The sequence below is a fragment of the Anabrus simplex genome, chromosome 5 (genome assembly GCF_040414725.1).
Source record: "Anabrus simplex isolate iqAnaSimp1 chromosome 5, ASM4041472v1, whole genome shotgun sequence".
Lineage (NCBI taxonomy): Eukaryota > Metazoa > Arthropoda > Insecta > Orthoptera > Tettigoniidae > Anabrus > Anabrus simplex.
In genome coordinates, this window is record NC_090269.1 from 94,410,747 (window position 1) to 94,438,494 (window position 27,748).

Below are 27,748 nucleotides of genomic sequence, written 5' to 3' on the forward strand. Positions count from 1 at the left end.
GGGCCACTATTAATTTTTTTAATCTAATTCATCTATAAAAGTCTTAAGTCTTCCAATTTTATAGAGATAATTATTATTGTATAATGAAATATAGTTAATCTGTTGATATTTAATCCTTGTAAGTTTAGTTGGCTGCAAATGCTCCGACTCATTGCTGTTTCTCAGTTGGCTACCCACCAAACCTGAAGTAGCCTTCTCTTGAAGCCTGATTGGACAGACGGTCGAATTATTTTCCTAAAAGACTTTGCCATATTGACTATCGAAGGTAATGAACCTTAAGTGGAACAAGCTCCGATTTGCAACTATGGTTGTTAACCACACTGGTTGTTGTGTGCTTGGTCCACGAGAGTTATTTTATAATAGAGTTTGACAGGTGTTCCACCATTCAACACATTGTAAAATATCTTAAATTTATTAAGGGAAGACCGGTTTCGACTCCGTTGAAGTCATCATCAGTTCTTGTTGAATATCAAATCAAGGGGAATCTGATAACAATCATCATTAGGTTTGCCTACATAAATCTCGATTGGTTGACATAAGACATCAATATAAAATTATACACATAATGGCGATTGCCTAAAACATATCAGTTGGTAGTAAAACATAGTGACAAATTATGCTCACAATGACATGGAACATTTCGCACTTTAAGAAAGATTTTCGTTCTGGGTTTAAAACACTGTCGTGTGTTTGTAGAACACGGAGCAGACTGTCGGACTTGTTACGATCAATTTGAAAATATGTGAATCAGTTGAAATAAAAAAACTAATCAAAAATTATATACATATTGACTGAAGACGTTTGGCACTTTAAGAATGTTCTTAGTTCTGGATTGAAAATACTGCCGAGAGTTTGTGGAATACTGAACAGACTTGTTGGTCATGTTTCAATCTATTTGTAAAAAGTGAACTAGTTGAAATATACACATTGAATTATAACGTACTCATGATATGCAATACTTGGAACTTAAAAAAATTCTTGGTTATGGTTGAAACGGTCGTGTGTTCGTGGAACACGGAAAAGATCTGTTAGTCATGTTTAAATCTTCTGGAAACATATGCACTGGTTGAAAACATACACATTGACATGAAACACATGGCACTTTAAGAATGTTCTTGGATTTGGGTTAAAAATACTGTTGCATGTTTGTATATCTCGGAACAGACTTATCAGTCTTGCCACAATCATCTTGAAAACATGTGAGCCTTTTGAAACAGAACATAATGATTAATTATGCCACACAATCACATGAAACGTTTGGTTATTTACGAAAGTTCGTAGATCTGGACTAAAACACTGCGCGTGTGTTTGAAGAATGCAGAATTGACTTGTTGGACTTATTTCATCTACTTGGAAAAATGAATCAGTTGAAATATATACACTGACTTGAAACGCTTGGTATTTTAATAAAGTTCTTGGATCTGATTTAAAATTATTGCCGTGTGTTTGTGGAACACGGAACATAATTGTCGGTCCTATTTCCATCAACTTGAATATATGACATCGTTGAGACGAGATACGTTTGACAATGAAACATTTAATAAATGTAGAAATTACTTGTTCTAGTTTAATTAATCTTGCATCATGGCAGACATTTACCTAGACCACCCAGAACATACACACATAAGCAAAATAAAACACATTTTCTTCTGGACCAGATTTGTCGATGACACCTTCACAATTTTAGATGGAAGACACACCAACAGCGTAACCATTCTTGATGAGTTGAACAAACTGAGTCCCCATATACAGTTCACATTGGAAACAGAATCCAACCGTTCTCTAAATTTTCAGGATTTGGCAGTCACAAGAGATCAACAATCCCTCACTCATGACATTTACAGGAAACCTACACAAACTATCAATACTATAACAAAAACAACATTCAATCCACCCTAGCTCTCACAAATAGCAACCTTTTATAGCTTTGTCCACAGAGCTTTTAATATTCCATCATCTTGTTTCAACCTAAAAAAAAGAACTAGACACCATCAGGGCAATAGCTCTTTCTAATGGGTACAACAAAAGGTTCATCGACCAAATTATATCTAAAATTCAAAACAAACCTAAATCTGCACTTATTAAAGAAAAACAAAAAGAGAGTTTGTCAGTTTTTACCTTCAACAACGATTCTGTTTACCAAATAACAAACCTATTTAAAACACGGGGTAAAAATAGCATTCAAAACAACCAACAACAATCGTTCTCATTTCCACAATCTAGGGACCGTGAATAAATCGGACAAGTTTGACAAATCTGGCATTTACAGATTACAGTGGCTGTCTTGTTTAGCAAGTTACATCGGACAGACAGGAAGGAGCTTTTACACCAGGTACATCGAACATATTAATGCAGTCAAACATAACAGACATTCAGCCTTGGGTCTAAACATGCACGAAACCAATCATAAATTTTCTGACATAGACCTACAAATAATTGAAACCAAGGAAAATGGAACCCCTACTCAATATCAAAGAAATGTTTTACATATCGTTAGACTAAAAAGTAAATTTTAATCATAATCTGAAAGAATCAACCGAAAAAACAAATATTATTTACGATGTCATTCACCCCCTCATCATCAAGACATATCTAGGCAGAACGGCTCGACAACGAATGACATCCCCTCTCTCGCACACCCCTCCACACCTCAACCAATGCAAAGCAAGCCACCCACCCTTTCCTCCACCTCTCCCCACCCCTAGCCAACAATAAGCTATACACACACACACACACACACACACACACACACACACACACACACACACATACACACAAGCACAGTTGAACAAATCGCAACCCACTCTTCTAATGGCAGGTCATTGCAAGCGGGAACAGTGAGTAAGTAATATAAATATCATTTTACAATTAAACTCTAACTCACGCAACAGTTACTCATTTCTTTCTTTTTCCTTTTTTCCTCAGACACCCACATTCAATGCACGATTCCATAAGCCAAGGAAATACCATCACCAATTCTACATCAACAACAATAGTAGACGACAGTTTCAACTTCATAAGCAAGTGTTCCATAACGAAGGATGTTTCCCCAGCTCTTTAGTCGATTTAAATCTACCAATTATTCGTAATATCAGCTCACCACAAAACCAATAAGTAACCATACTATACTAAAACACTGCAAGATTACGTAAACTAGAACACGCAACTTCTACATTTATTAAATGTTTCTTTGTCAAATGTATCTCATTTCATCACACGGCAATAATTTTAAATCAAATCCAAGAACTTTCTTAAAATACCAAGCGTTTCAGGTCAGTGTATATATTTTAACTGATTCATTTTTTAAAATAGATGAAACAAGTCCAACAAGTTAAATCCGCGTTCTTCAAACACACGTGGAGTGTTTTAACCCAGATCGAAGAACTTTCCTAAATTACCAAACGTTTCATGTGATTGTGTGGTATAATTAGTAATTAAGTTTTGTTTCAAAAGGTTCACATGTTTTCAAGATTATTGTGGCAAGACCGATTAGTCTGTTCCGAGTTACACAAACATACGGCAGTATTTTGTAACCCAAATCCAAGAACATTCTTAAAGGGCCATGTGTTTCATGTCAAAGTATAAGTTTCATATCAATGTGTATATTTTCAACTAGTACATTTGTTTCCATTAGATTGAAACAAGTCGAACAAGTCTGTTCCGTGTTCCACGAACACACGACAGTTTAAACCAGATCCAAGAATTTTTTGAGTTCCAAGTATTGCATACCATGTGTACGTTACAATACCATGTGTATATTTCAACTAGTTCACATTTTTTCAAATAGATTGAAACATGGCCAACAAGTCTGTTTAGTGTTCCACAAACTCTCTGCAGTATTTTCAATCCAGATCCAAGAATTTTCTTAACCCTCAAGCACACGCGCCAGATCTTAGGATGCAGAAACACGCGTGGGGGTGCTTTCCACCCCACATATCATTGTATTGTAAAATATGAATTACTGTATTAATTGGAGATTTTTAGATAGACTATGTAAGAATGACTCTGCGGGGATCCAGCCAGAAAGGTACAAGAGCGGGGTGAGCACAGGAAAGTTATTTGTACATTTCACAAGGAAATAAAATGACCTAGGGTGGATTCCACCCCATACGCGTGTGTTTGAGGGTTAAAGTGCCAAACGTTTTCAGTCAATGTGTATATAATTTTTCAATAGTTTTTTATTTCAACTGATTCGCATATTTTCAAATTGATTCTAACAAGTCTGACAGTCTGCTCCATGTTATACAAACACACGACAGTGTTTTAAACCCAGAACCAAGATCTTTCTTAAAGTGCAAAATGTTCCATGTCATTGTGGGCATAATTTGTCACTATGGTTTACAACCCATTGATATGCTTTTAGGCAATCGCTACTATGTGTATAATTTTATATTGAAGTCTTATATCAACCAATCAAAATCTATGTAGGCAAACCTAATGATGATTGTTATCAGATTCCCCTTGATTTGATATTCAACTAGAACTGATGATGACTCCAAGGGAGTTGAAACCGGTCTTCGCTTAATAAATTTAATATATTTTACAATGTGTTGAATGGTGGAACATCCCTCAAACTCTATTATATTAGTTATACGTCAACACAGAAATGAGAATCATAACCTATGAGAGTTCTTTTATTTCGCTCAAGTCCCGCCGATAAGCCGGTGAGGAACCCCCCATCCGCCACCTGGGACGCGCTACGTCGGAGTATCACCTCTCTGCGTGCTATGGCACTGTAGTAGGTTCATGGAATGATGATAATGATGATGATAATAACCTTCACCAGTCTAAATCCATTCTAATTACCTTGTGTGTTGTTTGTTTCAGAAAATATCAGAGAACAACGGTTGTCACATTCAAGTTATTCAGACTTCAAGGTATACGGAAGCTTATTGATGATCAGTGGTGAATTCATCACACATTATTACCTTCGTTCCACCCAACATATTAAAGTATATCTCATGGGTGTTTCTTCATTTATGGACCCCAATGGCTACATAATAACTTTAAGCGGAAATAACTTGGTCATTTATGCTACAAATAACATGGATGATAATTATGAGTCAACAAGTTGTGTATTCCCTACAGCTGGATACAGGACATGTTACCAGCTTTGCAGCACATCTGTAAGTAACAAAACTCCTTTCATTAGTTTTAGGGTGATCATTCGCAAGCTCTAGTGGCACATTTTTGCCACTGTTCCACTTACCTCTCACAATGCGGTGGAGTACTGTGGTGTGATCACGGATTTGTGACTGTGTCTTATCATTTCTTTCACATTACTCTTTTGGGTTACTACTATCATCTTGCACACCGGACTTCCCTTCATCAATCCTACTCATATGATTATTAGGAATAGGGAGTTTTCCTTAGCTCATGCTATTATTCTCTGAGTAACCATGTTGTCTCTTCAAGTAACACTACCTAGCATTTTGAAAATTGATTTTTGCAGCAAGTGGTGTGATAGGTGATCGTAACTAATTTTAAGTTGTTGAACATGAATCTATTGTCCATTTCAACATATCACATAATATTTTTGCAATAGGTACACTGAAATAAGTGTTATATTGTATGTAATAATTAAAACGTATTGAAAAATTTAAGATAAGTTTGGAAATATTTACAAAAGAAATAATGATATGTGTAATCAGTCCATAACATATGCATTCCACTATTCTTTTGTGAGTGTGGGCCAAATAAACCGAAGTTTCATCGATATAAGTGCCAGCACCTGGGGTCGAACCACGATCTGTTTGTTCATATGGATGCTGATATATATACGTGATTTCTGTGCCTTAGCAACAATGAGCAAAGAATTCATGAAGAAGGCAATGCATATCTAAAACACCAGAATATGTTATTGCAGGGAAAAGAAGCCTTAACATGAATAGTCCTAGATGTCCCCTTGGAATGACCACTTGGCTGCCCAGCGTCTGGCTGCTGCACATTTGCCATCTCTTTTCGAACTCCAACAGTAGTCAGCCATCATTGGTACATCCCACCTCCCTTGGTATTTTATTTCTGCCACCTTGATGACTTGGCGAAACCTCTCTTCCATCTCTTCACTAGCAGCTCCAAGATTATCCAGAAAGTGATCAAGGTGAGAGCGAAGGTCAGGTTCATTCTATATCCCAACTCTTTCACGTGATCCAACTTCATTTTCACCATTGTTTTGAACTGTTCATCCTTTACATTTCCTAGGAACTTCATTGTGACATCCCTCATTGAAATCCATGCAGCAGGTTCCACGCCATTCAACTTCTGTTCAAGGATTCGGTCTTTCAGAAGCTTTCTAATTTGTAGCCCATCAAAAATGCCTTCCTTGATCTTTGCATTTGATAAATGTGGAAACTTGCATGTCATATGCTGAAAATGGGCTGCTCTTGTCCGAGGCGTTAACAAACTGCTTCATGATTCCCAGTTTGATGTGTAGCAGTGGCAAAATAACCTTTTGATGGTCGACTAAGGCAGCATTACAATAGTATTTTAATATTTTATTATTAAGGTCCACCTTTTCAATACAAACTGTATAATATTTCACATTACATTTACGTTCAGGGACTAGTTTTGACCTAACTGTAGGTCATCATCAGCCTTAAAGCAAATCACACAAATATATCGAAGAAAATAAACAATGCATAGACACAGAGGTCTTATAAAACTGTATGCACAACTCATAGAGTTGAATTTTTTAACCCAAAGCTTTTAACATTGATCATTTGCCTGACGATCAAGCCAACCAACTTAGGAAACTTTGTAATACATTTCCTGATTAGTTTATCGATAAGTTAGGCGTAGCCAATGTTTTGGAATATAAAATTGAAGTAACTGACAATGTACGTGTTCATTCCCGTCCGTGTCGGTTGTCGCCTCCTAAGATGAAAGCCCTTAAGGCTATTATCAATCAGATGCTTGCTGATGGTGTAATAGGTCCCTCTATATCTGCTTCTTATTCTCCCATATTTCTTGTCCCTAAACCACAGGGTGGCTTTAGGCCTGTCATCGATTGTTGAATGTTAAATAAATGTACTTCAAACTGTTCCTTTTCCTGACTTACACTCTTGTTTCTCTTGGTTTACTAATGCCAAAATCCTTACCACTTTTGATTTGAAATAGGCATATTATCAGATACCACTTGCTGAAGACTCTAAGCACCTCACTGCCTTTGCTACTGATTGGAACCTCTATGAATTTGAGCACATGCCATTCGGTCTAGCCACGTGCGCTGCGGTCCTCACTTGGCTGCTAGATAATGTATTGCCAGACATTAAATTCAATTTTGTATATAATTACTTGGGCGATTTGGTTAATTTCAGTGAAACCTTTGAAGAGCACCTTGTTCATCTGGATGATGTCCTTCAAAGACTCTATAAAGCAGGACTAACCCTAAGGCTAGCAAAGTTACTTTCGCAGAGCCCCAGATGTCCTTCTCATGGCATATTGTGTCTGAGAAAGGTGCCTCTATTGACCAGGCTCGTACAACGGGTATTCATTGGCATGGTCAAGTTCTTCCGTAAATTCATCCCCGATTTCGCTGAAAGAGCAGCCCCATTAAACGCCTTGAGGAGCAAGATGCTAAATTTGAGTGAGGTGATGCCCAACTTGAAGCCTTATATGATCTGAAATCTGCCTTGAGTAACGCTCCTGTGCTGACTATGCCAGATTTCTCTAAACGTTTCATTCTTCAAACCGATGCCTCATCTACAGGTATATCTGATGTTCTCCGTCAGGAATTTGAAGACAGATGTAGTCCGATTTCTTATGCTTCCCGTAGTATAAATCCTGCTGTACGCAACTATTCAGTCTATGAATTAGAAGCCTTAGCTGTTGTCTTCTCTTTGGAAAAATTCTGAATGTATCTTGAACATCTACGTTTTGATCTTGAAACGGATAATCAGGCATTGAGTTGGGTACTCGCCAAACCAAGAACTGATCGTCTTGCGCGTTGGGCAGTACACATCTCAGTTTTTCAATTTGAAGCTCGTCACATTCGTGGCACTGAAAATGTTGTTGCTGACAGTCTCAGTAGGATGTTCTATCCTGGCAGTTCTGATCCTACATCAGAGCCTGCAGATCCCTCTCCTGAACAAGTTTCAGCCTTTGTTAATGTAGTTACGACTAATTACCCTTTCCTTTTCAAAGATATTGCTAAATATCAGGAATATGATCCTAAATTGAAGGCCTGTATTGACAGGATTAAGCCTGGTGAACATAGCAAGCCATATGTCCTTAAGGACGGTGTTCTCCGTTGTCCTGCTTGCGTTCGTAGAGACCCGAAAATTGTTGTTCCAGCTAATTTGGTTCCTGCTCTTTTCAAATATTTTAATGAATCCCCTGTCGGTGGACACCTCGGTGTGTTCAAAACTAGAGAGAAAATCCGTAAACATTTCATTTGGAAATCCATGGATGGTAAAATCCTCACCATGGTCAAATCTTGCAAAACCTTTAATATTAGTAAACCTGCTCCTAATACCCGCCTAGGTCTGTTGTCATCTGAGCAAGCTTCTCGCCCAATGGAGAGATTGTTTATAGATTCAATTGGTCCTTTTCCGAGATCAAGGACCGGCCATCGTTTCATACTTGTGTGTGTTGCTGCTTTCTCGCGTTTTACGTGGCTGTTTCCTACTCGTGTGGCTAATGCTAACCCTACTATTTCTTGCTTGAAAAAGATCTTTGCTTCATTTGGATCCTCTCAATTTTTGGTGAGTGACAACGCTAGAGCGTTTACATCTGTGCAATTCCGTAATTTCTGTTTTGACCTATCCATTTCTCATGAAACGACTACCCCTTATTATCCAAGGCCTAATTATGCTGAAAGATTCAATCGAAATCTACTGTAAGATCTGCTCGTATTGCCTACCATTATGTTGACCACTCTAAGTGGGATTCGTCACTTAATTGGTTGTCAATTGCTTTCAATACTGCTGTTCATGAGAGTTATATGCAAAATCCTGTTCCATTGATGCTCGCGTTCACCCCTAATTCTCCACTTTCTAATCTGTGGTCCATTTACGATCTTCTGCCTGATGTCGCAAATCCAGAAACGATCCGTGCTGCTTGGCACCATGCGCATAAACATTTTGGAGTTTATTACGATAAATTTCTACGTGGGCGAAGACCGCACAATCTGTCTGTGGGTGACCAGGTTTATGTAAAGACTAATCCCATCAGCAGTGGTGCGGACCATGTCATTAGTAAGTTATCCCCCAGACTTCAAGGTCCCTGCACTATTTTAAACTTTTTAACCGCCGTATCATTGTAAGTCAGTGATTCTGAAAGAAAGAGGATCATTCGTGTTCATTTGTCTCAAGTTAAGATGATATTTAGAAACTATTTCGGATTTTGGGGTAGTTTTCAGGGATTAGTTGTAAACAAAATTCTAGTTAATATGCTGGCCAGCAATCTTTTAGGATTTTATAGTTAATAGATTAATTAGGAGTTGCCTTAGTTGTAATGAGAATGGTCATTTATGATCATGTTAGGTATAATTTAGTATGTCCTTTGGGTAGAATTAAGATCTTCGTATTCATAACTGGGGATTCTGGTAAAATTTTCTGGAATAAGGGTAAACTCCGGCAGATTTTCTTTAGTTTTCACCATTTTTTTCATTTGAAATGATTTATAGTGATTGTCTCGGGGGTTGAGCTGGGGTAGTCCCATGTCTGTGGGAGGGGATATCCCGATGGAGGTCGTTGAGACACCAGTTAGGTGCTTCGAATCTTTTGTCGACCGGGGTGGCTTTAGCTTTCGAAATTCCCTGTCTGTTGCATATGAATTTATGTTGCAGTGGCCGGAGAGGGCTGCCATCCCTATTTCTACCTGTCGTGCCTAGGGGAGCGGGACGTGAAATTTCTTGGGCTCTGCTGTTTTACACCGCAACCCAGACGTCCAGGTGACGACGCCCTGTTCCTACCTGACAATACCTGACGTGCCTATGGGTGGGGCACATCATATATTTTGGGCATGTCATCCAACCTCGCAACCCAGCAGCCAGATGTCCTGATAACGCCAGTCGTGCAAGACTGTGCTTTATTTCGCTGCCTGGTACCAGTTTGTTCAAAGTTTGGATGAACCGCATGACTGCTTTCTTGTGAACGCAGTTTGAACTGAATTAATATGGAGGCTGGTGGCATCGGCCGAGTCGTCAGTCACATGGTTAGAAATAACTAGTGGCCATCAGTAGCAAATCCTACCCTGTAAATAAAGTAAGAACTACACAAGATCTACTCGTGTCAAACATCATTAAGAAAGCAGTGGATGTCTTGATTGTGGACATAAGAGTTAAAAACTGAAGAAATTATTTTACAGTGTTGTATTTTCTTTTATTTTTCAGTGGACGTGAAAATGGCATTTTACATTTTTTTGAAAACCCAATGCTGAAAACAACTTTTCTTCACAGTGTTGTATTTTATTTTATTTTTCAGTGGACACAAGAAGGACATTTTAATTTTTTTGAAAATTATCGCAGAAACTGGACTGCTAATAAAGTGTAATAAAATTATTTTTATCGAGCTATGCTTAATTTGAGGGCGGGAAGGATGTAGTGATTGTAAAATATTTATCTGACTGTGGATAATGTAGAATGATAGTGTATTCTTGTATGTTGATATGTTTATGTGTTGGACTCTAAAAAGAAAGTGACTCTGTGTGTAATATTTAGTTGGAAACGTGGTTTTTTAATGTTTTCTGTATGTAAAGATATCTAGGGTTATTTAATTACTCTGATACTTCTTCAAATTTATTTGGTTAATATAAGAAATTGTATTAGGCCTTATGAGCATCTGAAGGTAAGATAAAGAACTTTTGGGACATGGTGTTGTACACGTGCCAGGTCTGATAGGATGCTTCGAGGAATTTCCGGTTGCGTCAGGATTGAAACTTCTCGAAGCTCGACGTGGTGTTTTGTCAGCAGTTTTTTCTGGGCCCTCATTGGCCATAATAAAACAATTTGCTATTACAAGATATTAGAATCATTCCGTATTGACGGTTTTCACTTTGCAGTGGTGAAAAAATGAGTGTATCCTCCTTATTCAATACATTATATATTCCACCATTAGACGGAGTATACAAATTCAAACATGTTTCGGCTCGTTTGAGCCATCTTCAGTGAAAAAAGGGGGTGAAATAATTTACATAATATAAGCTCAAATATGCCAAAAACATAATGAAAATACAAATGATTAAACGAAATAAACCCTAGACAGAAACTAAATTAGCACAATATACAATATTTACATCATCATGTGGAGAAAAAAACAACTCTCTGCGACAGAATTCAGTGAAATAGGGGTTAATACAACAACATAATTGAAACTAAAAACTGTGTTAACCTAAGAAGAAAAGAAATGAGAACAAATGATACCGATGGAAATGAACAATAAGTGCGCATATTGAGGTTGCGGACCTCTTAGTTTACAAAATATTGGTTTTGTAACACTACAAAACAGGATGAAATAACTGTTGAAAATTCAGGCAGAAAATCTGTCTTTGTGGGGACTCATCACATCGAATTGGCTAGGAGAGGAGCGGGAGTGAAAAAGTTTGAAATACCAAGTCTGACATAACATGCAGGCGGAAAGCCTGTGACAAGGAGAAACACCGATGAAATTTAAAGCTTTAGAACAGCAACATTCTCAATATCTTCTCAATCTAGCAGTCCCTTTCCTGATTATCGTTTCATAATGTTGACTGGTTGGTTTGCCTTACTATAAAAGGTCGGAGGGTCGCGACATAAAATTGAGAAGCTGTGTTAGGGAGACGACAGATGCATGGTAAATTGTAAGTGACCTAGTGGAAACCGTCAATGAAGTTCCAATCTGTAATGGAAAAAATTATAAGGTTGTGTGAGAAACTTGGGCCGATAAGTACAAAGTGTGGAACAGGTGTGTAGAAAGCTTAAACTTACTGTGTTTAGAAGGTGGTTGTCTTCTCGAACGGCCTGGCCTTCTCAAAGTAACGGTCACATTCGTGTGAACGAGTCTATTGTTGGTTCAGCTGTGTTTGCGAGGATGGAAGGAGCGGAGGCGGAATAGGTGGTGCAGGGCTGGTGTGGGGAGTGGTGGTGAGTTGGAGAGATGGAGGTGGGATATGTTTGTATTATGGAAGTTCTGACAAATATATGGAATTAATGTTTCAAGTAGAATGTTCTTTTTCTCGTTGACTTCATTTAAATTGTGAGAGGGGTTCATAAACTGATCTAAATCGATGTGGATGCTCTCAAAAACTTTGAGCAAGGTGCCTTTTTGCTCATAATGCAAGATCTCAAGAGCTTTATCTATTGAAGTGTATTCGTGGATGGATGCTTTATGATGTTCAATCATAGCTGAAAAACGATTCTTTTTGAGAGTGTCGCGATGTTCGGCGTATCTTATGACAAAATTGTGGCCTGTTTGACCAATATAGCTGGAATTACAGGATTGGCATTCTAATTTGTAAACCCCGGAGTTCAAATATTTGTTATTAATTTGTTATTGTTATTGATGACAGCGTGTGGATTGAAAATGAGTTTGGAGTTGGTGTGGGATGTTCTATATGCTGTTTTGATGTCGTGTTTTTTAAAAATATTAGAAATTTGGTAAATGCTACTATTATTGAAAGTGAATGTGGAAAACCTTTATTTAGGAGCAGAATCTTTTCTAGGGTAGTCTTGGGCCTGCTCTTATATCTATTGACGATTCTGCTGACGAAGGTTCTACTGAAACCATTGTGTTCTGCAATATTGTAAATAGTATTAATTCCTTGCTTTGTAATTCTTGCGAGATAAAGGAACAGTTAATGCTCTGAGAACCATGCTAATATAAGCTGCTTTTTATGTACGTCTGAGTGCACAGAGGTCTGAAGGTTGGTATTGATGGAGTGGGTGGGTTTCCTGTATATATTGAAGGATAAAGTCTTGTTGCTGTTGCGCGTAATGGTTAAGTCCAGGTAATTAAGGGCATTATTGTTTTCTGACTCTATGGTGAATTTTATATGTGGGTCAATGGAGTTGAGAAATTCAAGTGCTGTTAGTAACGCGGAAGTCTAAAATAGCAAACGTGTCATCTACAAAGCGTGTCCAGTGTTGAATGCCGTTAATCTTGCCAATGATATGATAATGCTCTAAATGATCGATGTAGATATCCGCAAGGATTCCTGAAGCTGGTCACCCCATGGGAAGACCTATCATTTGGTAAATGACATTATTGAAAGTGAAGAAATTGTTGTTCAAAGTAAACTTCAGAAAATTAGAAATGCGGAGCGCTCATTGCTTGTTTCGCGATTTCACCATTTCCGGCCGCGGGGCTCTTGGCCAGACCCAAGCTCATTCCGACCATCTTAATTTTTCGACCAGAGACGGGAGAGGTTGCCTTCTCCAGGTGATGGGTCTCTTGGCCCCCTATAAGGTGAGCACTGTCTATTTCTTCTTTCGGGCAGTAATTTTCAAATGTAGTGTTCAATTTATTTTTCTTTAACTCCGAAGCTTACCCGCTTTTCTCTCCGCCGCCAAATTTAATTTCGCATGACTTAGTACTTGCGGCTAGTCATACCAATTTTGTTTAGAGGCAGTTCAATTTTCCTTTTGGTTTCATAAATTGTTTTAATATGTAAAATTTTCAATTGCTTTTATATTTGGTTGTATAAAAATGTAAATTGTATATTTCCCCTCTCGGGGCTGCCTCTCGTAATCCAGTGTCCTCTTCGCATACTCTCATTTAATCTTTATTCAGAAGTGTTTTTGAAAAGGTTGCCTCCTAAAAGGGCTCTGTGCTAAGATGTATATACTTTCCGATTATCCTTTCTTACTTATGAGCGTGTACTCTTACTTTGCAATACAATGGGGTTGTATATTTACTAGTTAATTCTGTATGTCATTTAAAATTAGCACAGCGGAATGTGTACGTTCAGTGTAATCTTTATTATTATTATTATTATTATTATTATTATTATTATTATTTTCGCAAGTTCCTACTTTCAGTGTAATCTTATTATTATTATTTTCATAAGTTCCGATTGTAATGTTATTTTTATTATTATGATTATTTCAGTAAATTGTATTTACTTTGAATCACCACTAATTTCGCTTCACCAGCACTATCAATACATTCTCACCGCCTGGGTATGGTTCCAATCGCTTCCCATCTCCGTTCCTTAGTCGTCATGTTACCCAACCCGATTGTTACATTCAGTTGTTTTGATGTGTTAAACGTGCGTATGTCTTCGATACTGTTTGATCGCGCCTGAATTTTTTTGTTTACATCATTTTCCTTTATTATTATTGTACCGGGTGGTACACCTCCAAGCCGTTAATTCAAACTTTGCGCCAGTTGAAACTCCCCTACTGGAGGAAGTCTGAACTTTATCTAATGTGTTAATTTTCAAGTTTCTGTGTCGTTTTCGAGGTATTTTTGTTTCGCCTGTAGTAAGAAGTGTGAACATTCTCTTCTAAGAGGACACTACTGAAGAACTACAATGGTGCACCCTAGTGCGAAGTGAAAGAACTGGTTTTTGGAGAAATTTTGATTTCAAAAGTTTGTTTCTTGTTAAATTTCTTTCTGTTATTGCTTAAGTTGGCTGTATAACCCTTTCTTTCCCCTTGTTTTGAATTTAGCCAATCCCGAATTTCTTTAATTAATTTATGACCAATCAGGTGTATCTTCTCCAAAGGGGATATGTTGCTTAACCCTAGCCAATAAAATTCTTGTGGGAGGGTGTTCTCATTCTTGAAACGCCTCGAACTTTCCGCGAGAGTGTATAAACTGCTGATTTTAGGGTCTCCGGGCCACTTCAGTAACATCTTTCAGTGTGTAAAGTACGTAGCAGGGGGCGGGAAGCGCCTCTTTCTTCGGGCAGCAGTTCATCCACAAGGTAATGGCCGTTTAATAACTTATTTTCTTGCTAGCTCAGCAGTTTAACTCTCGGGGCAGGTCCGAAGCCTTTTACCATGTAACTTTCCCTTAAAATGTAAAGACACTCGGAATCTATTCTATCTGTTTAACTATAAATTGGGATAGAGAGTGCTTAACCCTCTCGAGCTCCCACTCATTTTGCTACGAGGTGAACTTATTTTCTCAACCATTTCTTCCTGTCTAGCGTAATGTAAATTGTCTTCTCATATAAGTCACCTCCTTAGTATGGGATTAGCCCTTGCATTAACGGCCTAGTGCCAAGTAGGTTTTAAACAAAATGTATTAGGAGTGCAGCTTCGCCTCCTCTCAAATTGGTATTGTCGAGGCCATGTAATATTTCTGTTTCTTCACTTAATAGGCCTCGGTAGGTTGGGTATCTTTTACCCCTGTGTCTATGTCCTTGGAGGACAGCTTGAAAGTTGAGTTTGGTGTGGCCTTTGATAGGCTTAAATTTTGAGAGCGAGTGGCTCTTTCTTGAAAATTGAGTGTTGTATGCCTCGAGGAGGCTTTACTGTGTAATTTGGAGCAAGTGCTCCTGGGCATGAATGGGGTTTTCTGCCCCTCTGTTGAAACTTGTTTTGGGGTAAAGCTGGGCTAATTGCTCAAGAATTGTGAGTTCGGGGCTCGAAGCCCAAATCCTGTAAATACTGTAATTGTACTTTTGTTGCCTTGCTACTCTGTACCTGCCATGCTTGTTATTTCTTGATTTTGAAAAGATAATATAATCTTGTAAAATTTTATCTTAACTTTAATTTTGTATTTTGAGGCCCGTTCACCCCCGCACCTTCTTTCACCTCTGCTGTTCCACAGATACCTCGGAACAAGTGGTAGCAGAGCGTGGTTGAATGGGTCTCAATTTAGCCCCTTTTGACGGCTAAACATTGCTTTGATTACAACTCTATTTTCTCAGTTGCCGGAATTTTTTATTTTTCCTTTTTCAAAATTGTTCTGTCATCATGCCCGGCCCTCGCGATGTTCTCCATCTTAACTATTTGCGCAAGGAGGAGTTGATCTATGAATTAACTATTAGAAATGTGCAATCTGGAGGCACGGTTGCGGTAGACACAAATAAGCTTAGAGAGTCCCTTGATTTGCCCATTTCCATCCCCACTTTGGGAGAGAAAGAAATTGACGACTCTCTTTCCACGACCACTGACAATACTACTGAGCTAGCATCTGTAGTTAGTTTTTTTGAAGAAAATGATCCTTCTCCTAATCAAATTAAACGTCCTGCCTGAACTTTTACGGTTAGATTTGTCCTTTTCTCGTTTAAAAAACATTGTATCATCACATTAAGACACTTGTCAATAAATATATCGGCACATTGCTTACACACATGATGCAATGAATTAGCATTTAAAAGCTGGACAATTTTCCTCTTAACATGAAGTCTACTAACAGAAAGAAAATCTATAAAATCCCGGCTTTAATCTGTGAAGAGGGATAAAAGAAAGAAAAGTATGAAAATGTTGTCGATAGTGATGCTTTGAGGAATATTCACGTACAATTTGAGTAAAAATGTAACATACCCTTGGCTGTATAGTCGAGGGTTTTTAAAGTCGCTGGCCTGGAAATGATCTTAACAGATCTTATAATTCTTATATAAGCGTAACGTACCTTCTTTCTTGTACACCTTATCCAAATCACTTCTGTGACATTTCAAAACCCACAGATCACACCTACAACACCACCTCGGTATTGAAGGTTAACTGCTGCACTATACAATAAAATATGCGTATTACATTTTAAGCCAGTTAAAATATGGGTCGAGCAGGTCAGAAGATTATGAAGTACCGGTACTATAAAAATCTCTGTCACTGGAAGAATATATATGCAAACACAATATTACTTACATTTTCTTGTCACGAGGGTAGCGAAAGAACGACCGCGCATTCTTCTCTACTTCATAGTTACTGCAGCCAAACACAGCACATACCTTTCCCCTCATGGTGAGAGGAGATATCAAGGAACGACACACGCTACTCTTTAATTATGTCAACTCACTGAAAACGCATAAATAACACCAAAAACTTCACACACAAATACACGTGCTCTTATGACAGAATCAGTAGTTCTCAGGTCTACCCGCTAGAGAGAGCTCTAATAGTTGTCCCTCGATATCTCGTTGAGTGTCGCGTATTGTCTCTACTGTATTTGGCGAAAGTCCGTCTCCTTGTCGAAGTCCAATCCTTATAGTGAATGATTCTGATAATTCACCACTTAACTTTTGCATTCGTATTTTTAAAAGTCATACTGATTAGGTTAACAAATTTTTGGTTTAAGCCAAATTCTTTAAGGCTTTTTAATAATGATTCACGATGAATACTGTCGTATGCTTTTTTTAAAATCTACAAACGTGATGACTAGACCCTTACTTCGAACTCTTTGGTGCTTCATTATCCATTTTAAACTAATGATTTGATCTGGACAGCTTCTACCTTGTCGAAATACTCCCCGATATTCTCCAAGTTCTTGGATTGTTGTGTATATAATCTTGGATAAGATCTTGTACGAAATATCAAGCAAGGATATCCCCCGATAATTATTTGGATCGGAGCGATCACCTTTCTTATGCAGCGGATGGATTATTGCTGTATTCCATTCCTCGGGAAGCTTCTCCGTGTTCCAAATATTAATGATGTATTTATGTAGGTTTTGAATAGTCTGATCATTAGTATTCTTCCATATTTCTGCTACTATTTGATTCTCTCCTGCTGCATTGTAGTTTTTAAGTGCATTAATTGCTGTTTTCACTTCATTGTAAACTGGTGCTATAATCTTTTGTAATGGAGTTTTATTTTTTGGTTAGGGTCAAATTCTAAATATTCCACAGAATCCTCACAATTAAGTAATCCTTTAAAGTATTCTGCAAGGATGTTAGCATTATCTTGATTATTGTGTGCCATTTTTCCATTTTTATTTCTTAACATGAGTGTGGGAGGGGTAAACTTAGATTGATATTGCTTGAATGTTTTGTAATAGTCTCTTGTTTTATGCTGATTGAATGTTTCCTCTATAGTGCTAAGCATTTCCTTTTGATAATTCCTTTTAATTGTCCTAATTTCTTTAGCTGTTTCTCTTCTGGCATTAATTAGTTCTTCTCGAGATTTTTCTGTTTTTCTCTGTTGATCATTTAACCATGCCTTGTGCCTTGCTTGAATTGCTTTGTCACATTCCCCGTTCCACCTCGCATGTTTCTTTCTCCTTTTAACTGGGGCTATTTCTTCAGCTATGTTTTTACGTTTGCTGATCATTGTCTCTAATTTGTCATTTAAAGGCGTTTTGGATTTCTCTAAATATATTTTATTATTTATTAAGTAACTGGGATCATACCGGTACACTTAAGAAAATGGAAATTGCCACACCATGAAGGCATTGGTCGTTTGTGTTGATTTTCAAGGTATGGAACGATGCCATGTAGGTATGTAAACGATCAACGTTTCAGATCTATTGGATTGTTGCTACAGGTCTCCCCACGTGATTGGTCGCGGAGGAATCAACTCCAGTATACGGACTCTGGTGTAGCGTAGTTAACTTGCAGTCTGTGTGTTCCCCGTCAAACATGCCTCGACGACAGAGAAGAGCACGCTTAGAATTTCCATTCGGAATTGCTAGGCGGGCATTACTTCCATTGTGTAGTTTTATCTCCCGTATGCAGTTGTCATACTGTGCCTCTTGAATAGGCTTCTGATAGGTTCACCTGCGTGGCGGCTGCATCACGCATCCTTATCATGCACCACCACCACTACTACCATCACCACGACCTCCCCAACACCTCACTCGTTCTTCACAACCCCTACCACTACTCTGGTTACATCCCATTCAACCCCTCTAATGACCGCTACTCTCCCCACTCCTCCCAGCTCCGCCCACCCTCTTCAACAACCCGCATCTCTACCCTCACCGGCAGCAGACACGGCACGTCTCTCGTCATCACCACCATCAACGGACTGCACCTGCGCCATCCGCGGCATGGATCCACTCCTGCGTGACGAAGACATTGCCCAGGAACTCCAAATGGCAGGCACGCCTCTTCGACGGGTATCCCGCATCTGTCACGCCTCTGGACCTTCACGCCTCGTGCGCCTTCACCTACCGACTCCTGCGGGTGCACAACACCTCATCGCCACTGGACTACATCTTCACGGCCGATTTCATCACGTAGAACCGTCTCGCTCTCCTCCCCAACCTTCTAACCGCCCTACCACGTCCCGTCGTCTTTCCCCGGCCCACCCCTTCTTGCCAAATCTCTCGTCCGCCCAATATCTTTACCTCACCATCGCCCCTCTTCCATTTCTTACTCACTTCTTTGTTTAATTTCTCTTCCCTCTTTCACGTCCTCGCCCTTCACCTCTCATGGCTCTATTCTCTCATATGTTGTACCATTGTATCTTACTGTAAATAAAGCTCATACTATCTTTACACCCCTTAGCCAAGAGGACGCACCCCCCCCCCATCTTCATTTTTTACTTCCTTTACCCACCTTCCTTTTCCATTATATTTCATCCTTGCACACATCCCCGATAATTAAATACCATCCGTCATAAATATTAAAACCGTCCACATGCACCTCCCTACTCTACAATTCTACTTCCCATCTATCTAACTTTTCCTCTTCGAACACATACCCTATCATTTCTCACTTCGTTTACCCTCTTTCCCTTTTCCACACATCTCCTTGACCCGCCCGCACCTCTTGGCCAGAGCGAGGGCGTCACCCTCTAGGTAGCCCGCCCCACCTCTTCAGGGTGGGGAATGAAAACGAGAATAGTAGTAGTTCACCTGCATGTCAGTGGGTAGGGTCTGACACATCCCACTCTGAGGAGTCTAGTGTCAGACCTGGTTGGTGGAGCAAACGCCTTAAAAGCCATACATCTAATTTTTAATCCAACTTTCTCTATACGTGCAAACACCCTGTCGGGTGGTAAAAATGATGACCAACTACAGGAAAATAAATTTCAACTTTTCACATTCACTGGTGCATATAGAAGCCACTTACTAACTGTGCCGTGACTCTACCGGCAGGACGACCCAAAGAAGAGCGGACCAGGGATCTGGATTAATAAACGTAAGGCCCAACCCAGAGGTATAATGTCAAGACAAAGTTTTCGAACAGCTTGACTAGTACATTTATTTTACACATAATTAAAAACAAACATATTCGGAAGCGTTTGAGTTCTAACATGTTTAAGAGGAGTGTTTTGACCCGTTTCCATCATTCATCCTAGGTAAAACTGAAAGGTAACCCTCTGCTCCTACAAGAGGGCTAACGTGAACACAAACTGTGCGCCTTGGTACTAAATAAATGACGAATATATCACAACTGGGCTGCAATGTATATACACCTCAGTAACTACAAAAGGTTAAGAAAAATCCTCTAAAGGTGAACGTAAAATTAACATCCCATATGGGCACTATTACAAACATAAACCATCGCTTCTCAAACTACATGCCCAGAACATTCTGGCACCTTCATCTCATTTCCGTGAGCTCTTTCCTTATGATACAACAAACATAGAATATAAGGGCTAGAACACTTCAAGTTAATTTCTCAATAATACCTCGGCACCAAGCCTTCTGTTATCAGTTTACAACAGTTCTTAGTTCCTCCCATCATCCTACCAACATGTAGAAAACCTGACGATCTTACCTTCCATGCCCCCCTCACGGTCCTTGGTTCGATATAAGAGGAGTGCTCTGCTCCAAGTGCAGGCGCTGAGTGAGAATGTCCATCACCCGGCGAGGCACACCGGCTCGCCGGGAGGGGTAGGACTCAATACCAACGTCAGCACGCCCCCTCTCTCGGAGAAGCCGGGAGGGGGTAAGCGAACGCGAGCAGGGGCATGACAGAAGATCGTGATACGAAAAGAAATGCAAGGATGGAGGGACACCCCAGGACGGAACGAAGTCCTTGCCCATGGAGCCGTAAGTGAGGAACAGGGAGAGAATACATTTATTACAACGTATCAATGGCCAGGATAGACAGAAACACGCATAATTAATTACAATAAATTTCAATGAGCTCACTAGGAGTGCCGTACATATCAAGTTCGTTGAAGCGGGGGGAGATAAAACTCACGGTTCACTAACCATACCCACAAGAATACGGTTGTTATTTTGTCCACCGCATCCATCTACAAATAGGCGTACGGTTTTCTTTTGTGACAGATCAATGCTGTTAAGAGCATGAAACAAACAACTTTCAATTTCATTTTCACCTCTACGAAAGTCAGCTTCATTCCATGAATAGATCATCACATTTTCGTGCGTCAGTGACGTCTTAGAGCTTCCAAACACTACAGTGAAGTTGTACACATTTATTTGCCTGCTGAAGTAAGCACTTTGGTCATTTATCTTGGGCAATAGCATGTTCTTCTGACAATCAAAGGAAACAGACTGAATAGACTCATCTTCTTTTCTTAAATATTCATAGAATTCACTGTATTTTAACTTGTGGACTCGTTTCTTGGTCTGCAGGGCAACTTTTATATGTTCTGATGTGCAATTTTTTAGTTCCTTGTCTAGTTGTGAGCAAGTTGAGCAAAAATCAGTCTTCGGATTTCCGAAACCAATATTATACTTACGATTCAAGATCTTCCCGAAGAAGGTGTGCTTTGCCTGCAATTCAGGTTCAACAGTAGTATTGTATTGTCTCCACATTTCTTTGATATTTAGTTCACATGCCAGGTACATACGTGCCGCTGACTTGGTACGGCAGTTGTGCGGCTCATTAGCACGAAACGATTCAGTACATTTACAGATGGCCTCACGTTTTGGTTTATTAGCATAGCTTCTTCTGTTTCCCCTCTTCTCTCCACAGTCATTCCCCCAGATTCAAAATGAGGCATTAGTACCCCTTCTGTCCTTCTTTGATAGGAGACCTCCCATAAATACTTCTCGGCAAACTGGTACCATCGTTCCATCCCGTTTCCGAATAGTGTACTTGAATGTGTGAGCTTTTCCGGATCTGATGCTGTTACCCTGCCTGCATCTCGCCACTGGTATACAAGAAACATGCTTGATAATGAAACTATCCTGCTGCAGTTTAGATGCTGTAAAGTAGAATACCGAGTGAAACTCCTTCGCATCCAACAAAGAAATATCTCCGCACGGGTAGGCCTTAGATTTATGGCCGCACATTGGTGTGACAGGAGGTCCAGCCGACAAGTACTTGTGTAATAAACACCCTTTTCACTTACGAGAATATGTATGTTTACTAAAATATCATAGGTATTTACGAATGGCCTGCATCGAAAAAGAAAGGAAAGTTCGCTTCACAACGTGACCATAGAAGGTAATATCAGAAGCTGCACAAAGCCTCAATGGTACGGGCTTTCGGGAATCGAACGTGCACTGGCCGAGAATCGAACTGCAGCCATTTTTGTGAGAGGAGAAGACCGTTCCGGCACATTTCCGCGCGCCGACTTCAAGCAGCAGTGCATGTTTTCTAAAGCTTATTCTAAAATTGCAAGTTCTGATACAATATTATGCTCACAAGAGAGGAACGTAATAACATAATGTTACTGTAAGAAAACATACCTTGATATTTTTGCTTCCTTGCATTTCCACTGCTCTTCGTTATGTAATTTCTTCCTACCCTTGTCAGGGCTACACTTCTCAATATATTTATGAGGTGAATCCATTAGTAATAGACAATACACGACACTGTGTCAACACAAATGCTTCCTCTCGGTCGCGCCAAGAGCTCTTCACGCGCCTGACACATGGCCATGTATTGCCTTCCTATTGGCCGGCGCAGATGGCGGTTTATGTTATCCATGCCCAAGCGCAAGGCGTTGGAGATGGCTGAATATGAAAATAACCCCGTACTTTGACATTGAATTTCGAACGGTTAGAGCAGATTTTGGTGCGTACTAACAGTATACAGCGGTGGACATGCGCACAGCAAAATCAAAACAATCTTTATCTCCATTTTCGTTAAAATTGGAGATAGGGGGGTTTGAAAGTACACGATTCATTTAACCTACAGTTATAACAGAGGAAACATGAAGCTATACTTTGAGGTTTGCCACAAGAATTGGCAGTTAGCCATCTAGAATTACTATTACCAGAACACCCAGACTCAGAAGAATTGCAAAGGCACTGTCTAGAAAAATGCCTATTCGACCCACAGTATTGACAAGAATTATTGGTGGAAGAGACTCTATCCACACCAAGTTTTGAATTGCCTAAGGGCTCAATCTTAGGACAATTCCTCTGGAAATTTTCAGTGTGGCCACCCACGTCAGGTTTTGAATTGCCTAAGGGGCCAATCTTAGGGCAATTCCGCTGGAAATGTTCAGTGGAGCCACAACTAAAACATGCACGAGAATTACGTAGCTTGGAAGAAGAGAAGGAGCGGTTTTAGTAACCTGTTGAAAAGACATGCTCATCGGAGAGGGGAGCTAATGCAATGCGTAGCTGGTCGGCATATCTAATACCTTCGGCAGAAGCAGTGATAGCTTCCAATTGAGCAAAAGTAGCTGGACACGGTGAAAGAACAAGATACGACCAATAATTAGGGGCAAGACCCTCAACAATGCTGGCAACCATTTGAGACTCAGAATAGTTGAGCATAAAAATTCTAGCATAGAACTTAATATCCTGAATATACTCAGACAATGATTCGTTCAAATGCTTCATCCTGAAATAATGTTTTTGCACCAACGAAGACAAGGCACGAGAAGGAATAAAGAATTCAAGTAAATGTGCATGAAACTGATCCACTTTCCATCTTTCAGAAATGGCCCTAATGATATGCTCAGAAAGAGCTCCAGATACATCTATATATTAAAATAAGAGTTTTGTTTGTACATTGCTCAGAATTTGAAAAGAATGGTATTTCTGTATCGGTCATGTCCTTAGTAACAAGGAAATGCAATTTTTTACTTTTCCGTAATTTCTGTATGTATGTATGTATGTATGTATGTATGTATGTATGTATGTATGTACACGCATCACGAGAAAACGGCTGAAGAGAATTTAATGAAAATCAGTATGTGAAGTCGGGGGATGAGCCACTGTAATCTAGGTTATAAATAATTTTACTCACGCTGAGTGAAATGGTAGTTTAGGGGAAGGCCTAAAATTGAATTCTCAAATATTTATACTATTAGTGATCCTATCGATAAATACTACATAACTAAAGTTATATAGAATTAAATTTCCGATCATTTATGTCGTACATTGTTACTGTACCGGCTTCGATAACACAGATATTCATGAATTCGTATTTTTGTTGCCAAGTCCCAATCAAACGCCGATCCACGAGAAAATGGGTAAACAGAATTTAATGAAAGTCGGTACGTAGAGTCGGGGAATAAGAAACTACAGTCTAAGTTATACACAATTTTATTCACCTTGGATGAAATTGTAGTTTAGGGGAAGGCGCCTAAAATTTAATTTTTAAATACGTACCGGTATGTCCTATCCAAAAATACTACATAACAAAAGTTATAGAAAATGCAATTTCCAACCATTTATGTTTTATTCAGTTTTACCCTACCGACTATGATAAGAGTAGTATTTCAGAGTCGGAAGAAAACTGAATGTGAAGGCCTACAATATTGAAAGCGCATAACATTGATCAACAATAACATTACATTGGCCATTGTTTGTTGTGGTGTTCTTTGTCTCTTATTCTACCGCTCAACTCAGATAGATGGGATTACTGCTGCGCACCGAGTATAACAGCCTGACTGATTATTGGCGGGAAATAGCCGGGGAGTTACAAAACTTTCTTCGCATGCCATTCCTCTGGTTCATACATTTTCTGATACTCCCGGTACGTAACAGACTGGTTCATCATAGTATTTCAGCTATTTGATTCCTGCTCTGACGCGCTGGTTTGAAGGAGCAGTGTGCATGTTTATGGGCAGAGGCTCACTTAGTAGTAGTAGTAGTTGTTGTTGTACTAGTAATATTATGTCCTGGTCTAGGATTACAATTTAGGCCTGTTCCAAATTATAGCACCACAATTCACTAAAAAACTCAAAATTCAATCATGAAAAGAGCCGTTTCTTAAGAAAAGCTTCTTCCTCTTCACTTTTATTAAATTCTACATTCAGTTTATTCCAAACTAGCAGTGAAGAGGGGGTTTCTCTTCTGGCTTGGAGGAAAAATTTGCCTTCAAGTGAGATTTTTCCGCCGCCAGTGTAGTGAATTGATAGTTTCCGACTCATCGGATACTCCTAGGAAACAGAATAGTAATTGGGCATAGTTTTTCTCTGGGAGTCTCCACTCTTCGACCCTCTCCCCGCCGAAGAAAGCCAAAGAGTGTTCACGGATCACGGTTGTCTGTAGTTTGGTCATTCCAGGTCTGGAACTGTGGACTGTTAGATAAGCAGCGTAGTCCTGTTCGTTAAAAGTGAGAAACTGTGTGGTGTTTCATTTGAACGAGTATTTCGTAATATGAAAGCATTGCTTTTAATAGCGCCATTCCTATAGACGTCATTGTATGTTCATTTCAGTTGGGAAAACCACTAAGACAGTCTTTCTGAGGATGTAAAAAGGCATTATAATGAAAACATCCCAACCAGATTGTGGCTGATGGTATGAAATTGGGTCTACCAGTACAGTGAAAATTCCCTCAGTCTTCATATGAGAAAAGATGTTTGGTGACCTCCCGTCGCGTTTCTAGGGTAACGTTAGGAGCTATACAATTTAAGACAATCTTGCTCAAACGTGTACACTACCTAACCTAGAATTCTGTATACAATGTAGAATTCCGTAACGAAGCACGGGTACATCAGCTAGTGTGGATATAAGACTTGGAAATAGTGATCGCTAATTAAATTGTACACAATAGCCTGATCTTTAAATTCAATTAAAATTCGAAAGAAAGGAAATGACCTCATCAATAGAGTTAGCAGTGAACTCTGACACACCCTTAAATACAGTAGTTAATGGGTGAGGTCAGTTTGAAAAAATCTGGGAGACAGGAGGTGTAGGAGGTACCTGGGAAGGACTAGAGTGGTCCTGAGAAGGAATTACAGCAGCATAGTAACCTTGATTCAAACGCCCTTGAGAAAAGAATGGAGTACAGAAAGTGACGTTAGGACTAGCATCAGACTGCAATGAAACAGGCACTCTCACAAATTTGAGAAACCACCAAAGCATTTGATACAGATGGCACTTGGACAAGGGGGGTATTTTTGCATCATCGCATGAGAAACAGGTTGTGTAGCAACAGAAGGCTGACACTAAGACACAGTAGAGTTACCAGATGCCATAGGAATATTAAAAGACATACCAGCATGTGTTAAAGACCCATTACATGCATTAATAACAGACACTAAAGCACTTGTAAAGCGAGCAGAAGATGATCCCAGCGGAACATTATCACTAGTGACCACAGCGCAAGTTTGAGAGGCAGTACATACAGAAATTGGAGTAACTCTTACACTTTCACATGATTCAGAAGGGTTAGACACTTGAACTTCAGAGCTTGAATCAGGCAACTAATTTCCTTCAAGCAAGCCTACGATTTTATCAAATATCCGAGAAAACTGTGTTAATAAGGATTCACACTCCTGTCGCTCATCTGCTGACAAATTGAGAGACAACAAATCGCGAATCCGATCCATGTAATGATGTAGTTGGTCTTTCACATGTGTTAATTGACCATGTTAGGGCTCAGAAGAACAGAAAGACACGAGAATTGCATTAAACTCAGACAATCTATCTCTAACCACTGCTAAAGATACGCACAACTCGTCTATAGTTAACACAGGAATAGTTACCAGTAAATTAAGGGACTGCTTCAACAGACTCATGTCATCTCTAACATTTCCTGCTGAATTAAATTTACGAATACGAAGTTCGTAAATTAATTCTTCCTTTCTTATTAGGGATAACACGAGACATGTTGACAACAAGAAACAGCAATATGAGATAATTCTTAAGTTATTTTAGGTTAGCTAAGACAATTACCGTTACCGGGCGAGTTGGCCGTGCGGTTAGGCGCGCGCAGCTGTGAGCTTGTATCCGGGAGATAGTGGGTTCGAATCCCACTGTCGGCAACCCTGAAGATGGTTTTACGTGGTTTCCCATTTTCACACCAGGCAAATGCTGGGGCTGTACCTTAATTAATGCCACGGTCGCTTCCTTCCAAATCATAGACTTTCCTATCCCATAGTCGCCATAAGACCTATCTGTGTTGGTGCGACGTAAAGCCACTAGCAAAAAAAGAAAAAAAACAATCACCGGTAATCTCCCTTTCATCAGCAACCACTTGCTCTGCTATCATTATGTAACCGCTACGGATTACACAACAAGGAACACGACAGATAATAACATTTTTAAAATAATAGATTTTGATCGTACAAAATAAATGAAACCTACACACCATGTTAATACTCCGAAAACCCTGCCAGGTCTGTGAGAAGGTAGTGCGTTGCTGGGAAAACAAAATTAATGGTGATCCCAGTTGAACACTACATTTACTGAATTTAAAAAATTGGAAAATTACGTTACAAAACAAGGCAAATATTGAAATACAAATTAAGTTAACATAGTAAATAAACAAATTTTAAGATGGCAATAATGTCAATAGTACAAGCTTCAGCTTCACGTCAATGACTTAAAAAAACAATGTGAGAAAATTTTAGCAGTCATAATTTGAAGTGAGGACAAGATAGTTTCGTAAGGTTTTTGCGGACGATACCAACTTAAAATTACATATAAGAAAATGAGTTCTCAATTTAGCAAGGACTATCCCTCTACAACTAAAGAAGTTAAAGAAAAATATACGTTAACATAACACCACATACAGGTTAAGACATTAGCAAGGAAAAGAAAGCATGTTAATTATTAAAAATCCTAACTCAGAGCCTGATCATATAGCCGCCTTTTCAAAAACACAT

The 27,748-nt window shown here is 39.2% G+C and overlaps 1 protein-coding gene across 1 annotated transcript in view; it reads left to right on the top strand.

Annotated features, from left to right (window-relative positions):
- Window positions 1–27,748, top strand: part of LOC136873786 (uncharacterized) — a 788,774-nt gene that overhangs the window by 298,891 nt on the left and 462,135 nt on the right. Inside the window, exon 11 of the mRNA XM_068227569.1 lies at window positions 4,828–5,126. Within this exon, the coding sequence (XP_068083670.1) occupies window positions 4,828–5,126 (299 nt within the window). The remainder of the gene's footprint in view (window positions 1–4,827; window positions 5,127–27,748) is intronic.